The sequence below is a fragment of the Plasmodium fragile genome (assembly GCF_000956335.1).
Source record: "Plasmodium fragile strain nilgiri unplaced genomic scaffold supercont1.27, whole genome shotgun sequence".
NCBI lineage: Eukaryota > Apicomplexa > Aconoidasida > Haemosporida > Plasmodiidae > Plasmodium > Plasmodium fragile.
In genome coordinates this window covers 150,413-164,543 of record NW_012192607.1, presented here as the reverse complement: position 1 = coordinate 164,543, position 14,131 = coordinate 150,413, and the positions used below count along the sequence as shown (strand labels likewise).

Genomic DNA, 14,131 nt, shown 5'->3' with positions numbered 1-14,131 from the left:
ACAATTAAACTAAACAAATAGTTACACACACTGCTATGTGGCCTTTATTCATGTGTTGCTAAAATGGTCAGAGGGACGCATTCCTACACGCATAGGTATGGACGCACATATCCCTAGCGCTTCAACTTATTTCCTCATCAAATATAGGTGTCGAACTTTTGCTAAACGACTTGTAATACTTATGTGCTCCCTCCTAAAAAAAAAGAAAAAAAAAAAACGAAGAAGAAGACGAGAATGAGTAGGGGTACACGTTAGGAAGTTATGCGGTAGCACAGATTAAAAGACACTTATACAAACAAGCTCTACACATATACAGAAGGCAACATAATACAAATGCTCATAACGCGGGCACACGTACCCTCAATTTTGCCAGCTGTAAGGTTAATATGATTTGCCTTTGGGTATCCTCAACCTTGGAGTGCTTATTTACGAGCGTCGTGTTTAAGTAGTCTTGCAGTTTCTGGTAGGACGAGAGAAAAAAAAAAAAAAACATCATGTGGAGAAGTGCGTACGTGTATATATAGGAGTACGCATGTACATGCGCACACGTGTAGGCAGATCGGGGGGTAAACGCTTCAAGCACCACCACCCTTCAAGTGATTCTCTTGAAGTGATTACCTTTAACCGCTTTTGTGTTTTCTTTTTCGTTAAGAATACGCTAAAGTACGGTTCCCTTAAAAGAAAAAGAGGAAAAAAGGGGCATATATATATATGTATGAAGGCACATGTGCATGTACGCTCGGGAGAGATGCCCAAATTTTCTCCTCTATGTACTCGTGGGGAAGTCACGCTCTCTCCTCCTATCCTTTTAAAAGCATTTTTACTTTCCGTTGAAAGGGACACTAATGTACGACTTGATCACGTAGGGCTCGTATAACTGAATGGAGCAGCACGCGTAAAGGTTATCGTTGGTGCGTTCCTGCGAAGAGGTGGGCGGAGGTATGAAATGGAGAACGGGGAATAATAATGTGATAAGTGACAAGGAAAATGCCACTGCCCTCTAACGGGACGCGAACTATGGTGTGAACGCTGCTGCGTGGGCAAAAGAGAAAGGTACGAACCTCCGTGTTTTCCTTTTCCTCCTTCAAATAGGCCTCCTCGGTTATAATGTCAAAGTATGATACTTGCTGCAACGAGCTCGACTGGATTTTTTTTAACGCTTCGAGATGTTTTTCATGGGTAAATGGGGGGAACACATTGGGGTAGGACCTGCAAAAAGTGGTTCAAGGGGAAATGAGTAAAGGCACGATTAGTAACCTTACCATTGCATAGCGCGTGCAAAAAATGAAAAAAAAAAAAAAAAACTCCCGCAATTAATCTTATATGTATGTTTTACTTGTAGTGGTTAACTTGCCAGACGTCCCATATCCTAAATAGCGCTAAAGAACAAAAAAAGGTGGGGGGATAAAAATAAAATAAAATAAAATAAAAACAAAAATATGCAGAAAGATCGAACCATAATTAAATATAAAACATGTGTGCACACTTTGCATGGGCATAACTCCCACAACGGGAAAGAGCTCAAATTGTGTTATCCCCCTGGTTGTCACCATGTGCGAACGTATGAGTTGAGTGCCCACATATGCAAAGGCATTCGTTTGTCTCTTTACGTCTCTTTACGTCTCCCTCCGCCTATTTTTACCTCTTGTAAATATTTTGGAGAAAAAAACGGACACGTCTAGGGTCCTTCCCAGATGCCACTGGTAAATTTCTGACAGCTTATTTTTGTCCAGCTGTCCGTTCGTGGGGCGTTCTCTGGGCGCATTTCCGCTGCTTCCCCCTCCAGGCGCGTAGCCGTCTGCGCTGGGTCCGCACGCCTTGCCCCCCATGGCATTCAGCCAAAAGAAGGGAAAGCCATACTTAAAATTGTAAAAAGATTCTTCGTCCTCGGAGAAGAAAAGGATGTGATCCTCGTTACTGTATATATCTGAAAGTAGGCTACGACCCCCATTGAGCCCTAAGAATTGAACGGGAGTTGTTTTAGCCACTAGACAATCTGGCTTGAGAAGGTAAAAAATTTCAATTTGTATTTGCAAATATTTCAAATAAGTTAAATCGGGCAAAATAGAAATATCAAAGTTGTCTTTTGTGTGCATATTTATTGTTACAGATTCCTCGTGGACATCCTCTTGATGAGGGGGGTGCTCGGAATTTTTTGCGTTTTTCCGAGTTTGAGTAATAAGGTCATATTTCATATAGTTGTAGACGTGAGTGTAAGCGTCGTGGATGCCTCCTTCGCTATTGCTGCCGCGACTGTTGTTGTTGTTGCCGCCGTTGCTGCCTCCGCCCTGCTCCTTAAAGCTAAAGAGAAAATTGAACGGCCTTTTATTATTCAAAAGTGAAACGTTATTGGAATTCATCTCCATTTGGCCATGCATCATTTTAAAATAAACCGATGATAAATATTTCGTTTGTGGGAAATCCAAGGTGTAATACTTATCAATAAAACTTTTGATGCTAGTGGTGAAGAGGGATAATTTGTTGAAGGAGGTGGTTTTTCGTTGATCATGTTTTTCATATTCTTCTTTGCACTCTTTCTTTTTTACCATTAATAATCGTAAGTTTTCTTTTGCATTTGTCCGCTCTGAAATTTCTTCCTCCAAACATTTCAAGGTGTAAAAATGGGACATTTCATCCTTTGAGTAATTATTGCCTTTCAGGGTGTTTTTAAAAAAATTATTCATAGACAACATTTTATTTTTTAAAGCAAACTTTTTAATATTTTCATAATTCTTAGCTTCAAAGTTTAAAAAATTTCGAATGATTCGTTCGTAATTATTTTTTTCTACATTTTCTTCGTCCACAATTAGAGAAATGAAATTATTATTTTCCTTCAATAAATAGGAGAATTGTCTCATGGTGAAAAGGTACATTTCGATCATTCTGTAAATCATTTTTATATTTATAATGTTGTTTAATATTTGTCTTTTTTTCTCCATCTTGGTTCCCTCTAATGGGGTATAATTTTCGGTAGAATGTTCTACAATGGAGGCGTTTTCCTTTGCGGTTTGTTGGTCGCTGTTCGCTTCTTCCCCTTTTACTGCTTCCGTTAAGTTATTAGAGAACTTGTCCACGCCATTCATCAAGAGGTTATTCTCCTGGACAATTTCTTTGATTAATTTTTCATTCTCCAAGTATCTTTTTCGTAGCTCCTTGAGTTGATATTCGCATTCATTCCAGTAGGAAAAGAAATTGCTCTTGATTTTCTTCATATAAGATTGTACAAAATTTTTGTTATTACCTTGAATAGAATTTCTGAATTCATCATATAGACTTAATTCACACTGAACTGTTGTTGAGTTTTCACATTTTTGTTTTTTACAATTTAGTGATTGTTCCTTGGTTTGGTCATTAGCATCCATTGTTCTCTTATGGCCTCTTTTTAAATTGTCATTTCGTTCATCTTCCCATTTAACTGTGTTTTTTTTTCCTAAATTAGCTTCATCCTTGGTGGCGCCCTTGCCGTGACCAACTGCTGCTGCCACCCTAGGCAAGCTGTTGGATGTGTTTTTTTCCTTCATGTTCATATGATTTCCATCTTCATTTGCGTTTCCTTTTTTATTCTTTTCACTTTTTGTGTAACCTGAATTATGACCAGTTCCTTTTTTTTGTTGTTCTTCATGTGCCTTGCTGTCACCGGTCGAGTGGGAAGTTCCTCCTTCCCTTTTCACATTCGACATATGGTTATTATTCCCCCTCCAATTTTCATTCCTTTTTTGTTCCCTTCCATTTTCGCCTTCTTCCTTCTTTGAGGAGTTCCTCAAGTGCCTGCTTTCTGTTGGTTTTCTGACGCTCTTACCGCTTTGCATCATTTAAAATTATGAAGGGGAAAAAGGGGTACGAAAAAAAAAAAAAAAACTACCCATCCACAGTTCAGTGCAATTATCACAATTTTGTGACTTCTTGCATTTATCTCAAAATGGAGACAATTACGAACGGGATTTACGTCTTTACAAATATGTACAACTTAATACATGCGCGGGTGAATTATTACATTTATGGCCGTTGTCACAGAAGCACAATCTCCGGCGTATGCACTTTAGGAACATTCACGAAATGTTTGCCCCCAGTTCCAGCAGCCCCTATGTGTTTAATCTTGGCTCCAGTTTAGAGTAGCAAAAATGAATGCGCCTATTTTAATGCTATATGAACTGTTGACCAGAAAAAAAAAAAAAAATTATTCCCCGTGCTGCATTTTTACACGCTTCGTTGTATCCCTTATTATAACGTAGCGGCATGCCCATTTTGATTTTTTTTTTTTTTTTCCTTTTGGAAAATTTCCAGTTGGAAAAAATCTGCAACGTTGGGGAAGCGGAAAATGGTGCTTCCTACATACGTGGGTATTTTTTACGAAAAAGATTTACAAGTTGGAAACACAGGAGTGGTCACAAAAGGAGGCGCTTTTTTTCTTTTCTACCTTCTGTTGTGTTGACTCTTTTTCTCTACCACAGCAAATATGCACCAATGCGATGTTTTCACACCATATAAAGGGGAACCTATTTAAGCGGCACACTCACGGTTAAACAACCCGATGGAACGTTCTTCCTTTTACCACTGCTGCAACTGATGAATAAATAATATACATGCCAACCAAACAGGGGGCACCCCAAAAAACAAAAGAGGCGTTTTGCCCGATTTGGACATCCGTTGTAGAGATTATAAAAAACTTGAGTAAAGTGCATCCCCAAATGGATTGCAAAAGAATTTTGATTTTCATTTTTGTCATTTTCTTAATAAGCAACAAATTGTCATAAAATAAGTTTGCTTCGTTTAGCATATGAGTAGTGTTGTTTGTAAAAAAAAAAAAAAAAAAAAAAAAAAGGGGGGGCAGGTTTTATAAAGCAATAGGAGGTAACACGGCAAAAGAAGCCGTGTGTATGAAAGGGCACGCATGATATTGTACACTTATGCGCGTGACGAAACATGGAAGATTTGGGAACGCAGGTACATGACCTTCGTATAATTATATGAACATAAAAATGGGATGGCGAAAAAGGGGTAAAAAAAAGGCTACAATTTTACAAAAAAACAAAACTCATTTTGTCCACGTAAAATGAATTCATTTAATGCATGTGCACAACACAAACGTGGAACGGGGGGAGGGAACTTATGTGTATAAAAGCATGTACGTACGCGTGCATACGCATATGAAGGCTGGGGAAAAAAGTAGTGGGAGCGATGCAGCATCGATGCAACGAGTCAACATTGCAACGAAGCAACAACGCAGCGCAGCTACAGTCACGGAAAAAAAAGGTGTAACACACTATCTATACATTATGATGTACCAAAGAAGGTACGTGGAAGGGTATCCATTATATATATACACTTCAAAAAAAAAAAAAAAAAAAAAAAAAAAACTACATGGAGGAAAAAAAAATTTCCGAAAAAAAAAAAATCATCTATATATGGACTGCCTCTGCGAGAAGTATAAAATTAGCTGATAGTACACATAGGAATATATGTCATATATATAAAATAACAACATGTTGTTTTCCAACTTCATCAAGGTAAATTTTACAATTTTGTTGTAATCGCATTTTTCTCCATAAAAGGTGTAAAATTTCTTCATGTTGATTTTTTTATTATCCTTTTTTATGGCTTCGGAAATTAAATCGTGATACATATCCATAAGGGAGTTATAAATCTTGGTGTCAACAAAACTGTCATACATGTATCCATTTAAATACGTTTCCGAAAATGAATTATTTCCCAAACGTTTGTAAAAGTAGCAAAAATTTTTCATATTTATTTGTATAATGGAATAAAAATCGGTTAAATATTCCTTCTTAATATTGAAAAAGTCAAAGAAGGAAAAAAAACTTGTCATTTCGGAACCTTCTTCCACTTCTGGAGTTAATGAGTTTTTCTTATCAAGCAGTTCTACATTTTTACAACCCTTGTTCCTCATCTTCTCTTTTACAATGTCATTCTTATTAATTAAGAATAAATTATTTATAATAACAAAAATGTCTTTTTTTTTCTTCCCTATGAATAAATTCAATTGTTTTTCCATCTCTGCTTCGTAATTAATGACGCAAACAATTATAGACACCTTGTCATTGATGATAATACAAGAGGCCAACAATATGTCCTCCTCACTGTCACCACTTTCTTCCATATCTAATTCTTTTTGCAAAAAGTTTACCACGCAGTTATCTTCATTCGCTAGTATTAACTTTCCATTTCGCATATTTAAAAAGTTAAAAAGTTGGGCCATAAATCCGTTAAATGCAGAGATGTCCAGATATTCCTTATTGTAATTTTTGTATACAGGAATTATTCCTATGACGTTTTTCCTTCCAACAACTTCTTTTACATAATGCCTTCCGAAATTGTTCGTTATGTCGCATATGACATCGACTTTTACGTTTGACTTTGGGCTGGAAGAATCACCAGCAGCTCCTGCACCGTCAGCATCTTGTTTTTCCTTTACATCTTGTACATTTGGGCTTTTGTAAAAAAATGTATAAATCTTTATAAAAAGCAAAGAGATAATTCCGATGGAAATGCATTCAATAGTACCTGTCATTTTTCCTTAGAGCGCATATACATATGTACGCAGGCATACGCATAATGCCGTACATACGTGTATATATAACAGCGTATATAATTGCGTATACAATTTGAGTATACAATTGAGTGTATACAACTTACGTGCACAATTGAGTATACAATTACGTATATAGATGTATGCGCCCCTGTTCGCGCGTACAAAACGCAGTGTTCATCAAAAGGATGCAAATAAAGTAAAAGAAGGCCTCCTTCTCACTGCTGCGATAACTGTAGTGTGGGGTTTATTCAATAACATTTTAAAAAAAAAAAAAAGGGAATAATTGGGGCTAAATACTTGAAAACGCAAAAAGCGTAAAATGCGTAAAGGGTGAATCAAACAATGCGACAAGAAACATTTTTTCGAGTTTCATTTCTTATCATACATAGTCTTTGCCTCCATTCAGTAAATTTACTTAAAAATTGCATAAACAAAATGAGATGATGTTATAACTCAAAATAAAATAATTTTAAACAATAAAAAAAAATGCAAATATAATTATATGTAATATTATTTTATATATAGGGAGCCCCGTGCTATACAATTTTATGCGATTGTGCGCGTGATGAAAATTGGCCGCCCACTTGCGCAAAAATGAAAAAAGGTAGGCATACCCAAATGGGTCGGTCATATATTTCTTTTTTATGAAACAGGAAGGCAACCAATGGCGTACTGAACTCTGTATGTTTTCTTTTTATTTGCTTTGAACTCGGAGGAAAAAAAGGTCGAGTCAAAAAAAAAAAGTACGGTACATGCATGAGAGGATATTATATATGCATGAAATATTGTATATTATTTATATATATGCATACCTGCATACGCTCATACCTTTATGTATAAATATATACAAAATACATGTATTCCTTTTTGTGTCAGTCTTCCGCATGGTTTGCCCCTTCTTTGGTGTAAATAGAAAAAATTGTAATCATAAATCAACGCTTCTTGCGCGTTCCAGGTAGAAACCAAAATTCAAATAGGACGCAAATGAATTGAACCATATGAGTTTGAGAGAGCATTCAAGGCGCCGCGCGGGCATATCGCACCGGGCATCGTGTGGCGCCTTTTTTTTATGCCATTTTTAAAACAAAAAAAGTATGATAAAAAATTGGAATGAAATAACATACGCATTAATATAGCAAAATAAAATAATTTAAAAAATATTTTAAACTTAAAAAAGTTAAAAAAAAAAATCATTTAATCCAAAAAAGCGACTTTTGTCCATAATTGAACAAATGCGCGCTCTGAATTTATTTTAATACTGAAATGGTAGTAAGGGCACACGTATGAAGAGACTTGCGCTCTGCACTGCGCCGTAGAATCGTCTTAGCATAAATCCTTGCTACTGCGCAGGCTGGTGAAAATTGGGCCTTGATTGTTTTCACACCACTGGCCACAAATAAGCATGAAAAGAAAAAAAAAAAAAAATGTGAACCCAGGGCGTTGTGCACTTTTACGGATTTAGCAGGCCGTGTCACACTGTATACTGCTCAACAGAATGAGGCGTAAAAAATATATTTGGCGAAAGGTGAAATTTTCTTTCTGTTCACAAGGCAACTTTTCCCCATCTGGAAAAACATTTACACTGTTTTAAAAATATTTTGTTTTACATTTTCAACAAGTATATCATTTCGTGTACTTTTAATTCGATTTAATTGTCGAACTGTTTTATGTAGCCCTTTTCTTTCTTTTTTTTTCCCCCCCATTTTTTCTTGCCTACCGGTTTGCCAAGCATATCGAAAATGGATTAAATTTTTTATCTTCAAGTAAAAGACCCCTTTTATTTAAATTTTTGTCAGTTTTTACTTCTGTGAGGGTTTTCCGGAATGCATTAACTCTCATTTGTGCACATTCTTTCATGTGACACATGGCAGTCGAGTCAATAGTATATTATAAATGAGATAAATAAAAAAATGCAGAAAGCTTTTCGCGTCTGCATGATAGCAATGAAATAGTTTTTTCACTTTTCTAACTCCATAATAACACAAAAGGTGGTTTCTTTTTAAAATTATAAGTGTGTCCCTGTGGAAATTGCAAAATGGCTTTAAAAAATGATTACGCGGGGTAAACTTTCCTGCAACACTGTGTCATGCGACCACGAGCGCATAGCATGCATATATATATATTTACATATGCACATATGCACATATATATACATGCACACGTATACATATGCATACCCACACGGAACTGCCAACCTGCAGGTTCTGCTTCCACACAAATAAAATAAGCAAAATTGACAGAATCCATGGAGACATAAGCGCTGAGCAGTTTTATCTGGACTACATCTTAAAAAGAAAACCGTGTCTATTAAACAGGTGCTAATAGGCGTTTATGTCCCATTTTTATAAATTCCATTGCGTCAAAAGAAAAGACACATGTGTACAATTAGTCAATTCGGACGTACTCCAGTTATGCTCTTTTACTTTGTCAAAATATCTCGCTACACTTAGTTTTTTTATTTTCATTTTTTTTTTTTTTAGTGAATGCGTAATCAAAAACAGGTGCAACATCGACATAAAATATTTGAGGGAACATATAGACAATGTCCCTGTTGAATTAGAACAAAAGATTTCAAATTCGTTCGGGATAGGCGAGAAAAAAAAAATGAAATTTCATGACTTTTTGTCATTATTGGAGGAAGGAAATACGGATTATTACTTAAATACACAGTATATAAAAGAAAATGCATATTGCCCTTCTGACTTTTGTAACGCGTTGACTCGGCAGATGATAAATTTTCTTCCAAAGAGACTGGAAATAATGGGGTAAGGAAATTAGGCCAAATTTTGTTTGTTCATCCCTATGCTTCATTGTAGCATCTTTAATGCTTACGTCGTCCCCTTTGTCCTTTCGCGCCTATGATCATATATACATACACATATATGTGTCCCCGCCCCCTATTCGCAACTTTTAGCAACTTGGAAATTTACCAGTACAATATGTGGCTGGGAAACAACACAGATGAAGATTTAAAAACGTTTCTACACCATGATTATCACGACAACATATATGTACTACTAAAAGGTTATACGTACTTCTCCATGCTCTAGATCTCCTTCCTTTCCTTTTAATTACTGGGTTTTAACGCATTGTCAACATTTTGCACCTCTTTCCTCATTTAGGCAAGAAAGTGTTTAGGATATATAGCCCCAATTTTGCTCCTCATTTGAAAACGAACGGTATGCATATGTATATATATACACATGTATATGCATGCCAATTTGTTTTCTAAGCCACTTAAACCTTGTAAGGGATTTGTTGGAAGCAGGGCCAAACCCTTACTTTGTCCATCATTTTAATTTACCCCATTTTAAAATAACCCACCGATAGGAAATATTTACCGTATTCATAGCAATGGCCTAATTACCTACTCCCCATTTATAAGAAGTGACGGTATGTGTTACGGAATGTAAATGGAAAGAAATCGTGAAGGGTGAACTTCCATTTATCGCCATCCAAATGGCACGCTTTTAACTCCGTGTATTACATACGTGTGAGTACGTTCTGTGTTCCCCCCCTCCCCGTAGGATCGCACTTCTTAGATGTGTACAAAAAAAAAATGGATAAGGTGTACCTCCACATTAGCGCCATGAGTGACCATTTAGACAAAAAAGGTGACAAAAAAAAGAATTTATTTACGGATCAAATTTATACATTTATCTACACTGCAATAATGCACCCTTTTAATTACCCCCTCTCCCCCCCCATTTGCACCGTTAGACAAAATTCTGGAAGACAAAATTATAGAAAATTCTATAAATAAGGCAGAACAAAAGTACGTATAAAATGAATAAACAAAATTAAAGGGTACACATGGCAAACGGCTGTTTAACAATGCCATACTTATTTTTTTTTTTTGTCCCCCCCTCTTCACAGATTAAATAAACTAGAAGATAATGTCCTAAATTACAAGTTGCGCAAGCAGAAATTTAGACCGAAGCCGAATACGAGAGATGATATTCCAAATCATTTTTGCCTTCTTAACACAGTTGCGAGGAATTGTGGTTAAATGATTTTTTTTTTTTTTTTTTTTTTTTTTTTTTTTTTTCTTCTTTGCCATTTACTCGTGCCCATTTTTTTACCACACGAAATAATGGACATTTAAAATGTTTTTCTTTTTTTTTACATTTTTAGAAGATGACATTTTCAGTGATAACACAGAAGTAGGAAAAAAGTACATCGACGTCCACGTGAACGAGGGTGACATATGTAAAGAAAAAAATGAGCACATTTGTAGCAACTATAAGTTTTATATAACCGTGATAAAAATAAACCGGACATAAACCCATACCCAACATACATGCATACATGCGTACACATGTGTATACTTAACGTACACTTACGTAGACTCCCCTTTGCGATTTTTACTCTTCCCCTTTTTAACAGTGTACTTGCCATGTGGATGGTTCCACGAAGTGAAGTCCTTCTCAAATGAAAAATGTATAACATTTGTTTGCACCAAATAGGAAGATATCTCTACGCCATTGCCATGTTCAGTTGCTGTGGCGCCACGCTGCTGCACCATTTCAAACTCCGTTTCATCCGTGCCGAATTCTAAATGTACCCCCTCCCTTTTCTGTACAGTCCACCTGGCGTTTAATTATTGGTATTACCCCCCTTATATAAAAATGGTTAATTCGATGGAAATGCAAAACAGGTTTTGCCACCCTTACATAGACAAACACTTAAGTGAACGGAATAAAAATTTGTATAAAAAGGTAAATTATTGTGTTAAGAATGCGTATTCGCTTATCCCCTTGGTTTATTTTTTGTTTCAACAGTTTGTTATTATGTTTTTTTTTTTTTTTTTATCTCCTCACCACAGCACTTGTTGTAAATTAAGTTTTAAAAAAATCACCTTTTCTTATACACCTTCTCAGATTGGCGTTGTTAATGAAGAAAAGTCTTCCGACATAGCAGAAACCGTGGCATACTATAACAATTTGAATATAAGGCCAAGCAAAAATGTGAAGAAGAAAAAACGGAAAAGCGTCAGAAGATTCTTACACACAAGAAGGTTAAGGGTACATAAGTAGCCTTCTTCAATTTTTAAGAATTTTTTTTGAATTTTTTTTTTTTTTGGCGCACATTGCGCAACATAAACATCCTATAGGGTGAACGCACAAATATACGTAAAAGAGGGAGATACAAATATACATGTTATTTTTCCTATCCCTACATTTGTCCTTTTTTTTTTTTTTTCTTTTTTTTTTTGTAATGTTAAAATTTTCTCCACATTGTAAATAAACACATGTGCTAGTGAAACAATTTCACTGACATAAAATTTTTGATATATATTTTTTTTTTTTTTTAATTTTACACAATTACAATTTTGAGGCATATATATGCGGAAAATAATGCCCAAAATAGTTGAGAACAAATTATCAGCTCTTCAGGTTTGAAAGTGGGTCAAAGGCGGAAAAATTGAAAAATACGAAGAGGATAAAACTGTTTGTTCAGTTTTGCTTAGCCATACCTTGCTTTGTTTTGCTTCCTAGAACCCCCCACAATTTTCCAATGAAAGGCGTGAAACGCATTTGGCTCTCCATTCTAAGCTTTATTTCCGTGGTAAATGCACACGTGGTAGATGAGAGCATCCATCTACTGCCCCTAGATAATAATTTACTACATGTGAAGCTAAAACTAATTGTTAATGGAAAAAGTTATAAGGACAATTTCCTCCCCATAAATCTGGTGAAAATACTAAACTATGTAAAGTCACTGAAGATTAACATAAAAAGAGGTGTTTACAGGAATTATTACAACAACAAATATTTGGACAATTACCCCTTTGGCTTTACCCTTGCAGTTGAACTGAAAGAAAGGCAAAAGGATAGCAAGTATTATAAAGAAAAGGAAAAGGGTGAATTTTCAAAAGATGAAATATTTATCTTGCGACAATTAATGAACGACATTTGGTCTATCACAGGTGTGGCAACGAATCTCATAAAAATCAAAAATTTGATCAAAGTTCAAAATGAAATATTTGCATTTTTACCTGATGAGAGTATATGTATAGAACATTTTTCTCTGCTTAAAAAACTGTACCCATGTAAAACTTTTGGTGGATTATTTAATGCACTAAGCCCTGATTACTTAATATCAAAGCGGATGAGCAACATAGGGTTTGAGCTACATGACAACAATGAAAATTTACTAGTCCTTTATGTAGACTACATTACAGAACATGATAACAAAAAAGACGTGAATGTTGTAGACTTAATAAACAGTAAATACAATCCAAATGAATGTCCAATAGTTGACAGAACTGCTATATTTGTGAAAAAAAAGGAAGAAAATATCGTTTCAACTGTTTTCGAAAAATATGGAACTATCAATTTAGTGTATGATAATATAAACTTATATAATATTGTGCAGAATGGAAAACCCAATATTTTACAAGAATACATAAATGTGCGCATTCTTAAGGAAGAAGTTAATAGCATGATTACTGCGGACATAAGAAAGAAACAAAGTTCGCTGCTCTATGTATTTCAAAATTTGAACACAAAAAACAACAGCGATTTTTTATTTGTTGATAAATTGCCATACTATTTATCGCCCTTGATACACACGATGATGATTCAAGGGAAGGGTCCTCCTGTAGAAAATAGCCAAACGAAAGACAATTGTAATTTCACCTTTTTCGGGTATAATGCAATAAAAAATTTTAACATTAAATTTAGCAATTTTGACACTCTTGAGAATATACCCAAAAATGGAAACTTCTACTACATTAATTTTAAGCACAATTTGCCCCCACAGTGTGAAATAATAATGAGGTAAAAATGGGATTTCTTTTTTTTTGTGCACATTTGTATAATGACTCTCTGGTCTTTTTATTGTTACGTCCATTTTACATGAACAGAGCGAACATGTGCAATTTTGTGATGTGCAGTTTTGCTTGTCTTGTGACACGTGTGTACATTTGCGCACAAGTACACATTACATATTAGGAGTAAATACAAAAATGAATTCCCCCCTTTAAAACTCCATTTCTCTGTAGCAGCATTCCGTTTTGCACGTGTTTTGCTTCACCGCAGTATGTTGTACCCGTGCCACATTCGACATTACCCTCTTTTCATCCCTTTCCCATGCAAAATATACATGGAGCAGGTTCGAAGTAATCAAAGTACAAGTCCGATCATTCGAGTTTGAATTTGACATAGATAGAGGCATTTTGCTAGGAAGCGGCATATTTGTGCAAAAGAGAAATTACATCTCACAAGGAGGTGACGAGTTTATGTACAAATATACCCCATCGCTCTTAATAGATATAATCCTGCCAGACACAAGTGAGTTTGAGGAAAACGAACAACGAAGAAATATTGCACAAATGTGCATACGTGCACATGTACACGCACTTGCACATATTCAGCCTCTCTCACCTCGTGACATGTGATATGCACTTTTTATTCTCCCTTCAGGTATGCCTTTTAACGTTATAGCCATCTCCACATGTGTCATCATGCTGTTTTTTGGGTTCATGTTTAAGCTCACTGCCAAGGAAGAAACAAGATATGTTTAGTTTTTTCATCCCCCCCCCTTATGTACACTTAAAATTGTATAATTAGAACAAAT

General features: G+C 35.5%; 3 protein-coding genes across 3 annotated transcripts; 1 reads left to right on the top strand and 2 right to left on the bottom strand.

Annotated features, from left to right (window-relative positions):
- Positions 1–121: 121 nt before the first annotated feature.
- AK88_02691 (uncharacterized protein) lies at positions 122–3,809 on the bottom strand (the record flags this gene model as incomplete). Its single annotated transcript, XM_012480316.1, has 7 exons — positions 122–193; positions 359–460; positions 619–673; positions 825–919; positions 1,062–1,209; positions 1,337–1,379; positions 1,643–3,809. 7 exons carry the CDS (start codon positions 3,807–3,809, stop codon positions 122–124), a joined length of 2,682 nt encoding a protein of 893 aa, XP_012335739.1.
- A 1,586-nt stretch (positions 3,810–5,395) lies between these two features.
- Positions 5,396–6,529, bottom strand: AK88_02690 (uncharacterized protein; the record flags this gene model as incomplete). Its single annotated transcript, XM_012480315.1, has 1 exon — positions 5,396–6,529. One exon carries the CDS (start codon positions 6,527–6,529, stop codon positions 5,396–5,398), a length of 1,134 nt encoding a protein of 377 aa, XP_012335738.1.
- A 2,056-nt stretch (positions 6,530–8,585) lies between these two features.
- AK88_02689 (uncharacterized protein) lies at positions 8,586–14,078 on the top strand (the record flags this gene model as incomplete). The annotated part of the gene is made up of 16 exons (XM_012480314.1): positions 8,586–8,611; positions 8,752–8,865; positions 9,031–9,315; positions 9,465–9,574; positions 9,673–9,729; positions 9,881–9,943; positions 10,078–10,164; positions 10,271–10,325; positions 10,427–10,554; positions 10,685–10,759; positions 10,937–10,990; positions 11,135–11,268; positions 11,431–11,567; positions 11,947–13,332; positions 13,667–13,845; positions 13,978–14,078. 16 exons carry the CDS (start codon positions 8,586–8,588, stop codon positions 14,076–14,078), a joined length of 2,991 nt encoding a protein of 996 aa, XP_012335737.1.
- Positions 14,079–14,131: the final 53 nt, after the last annotated feature.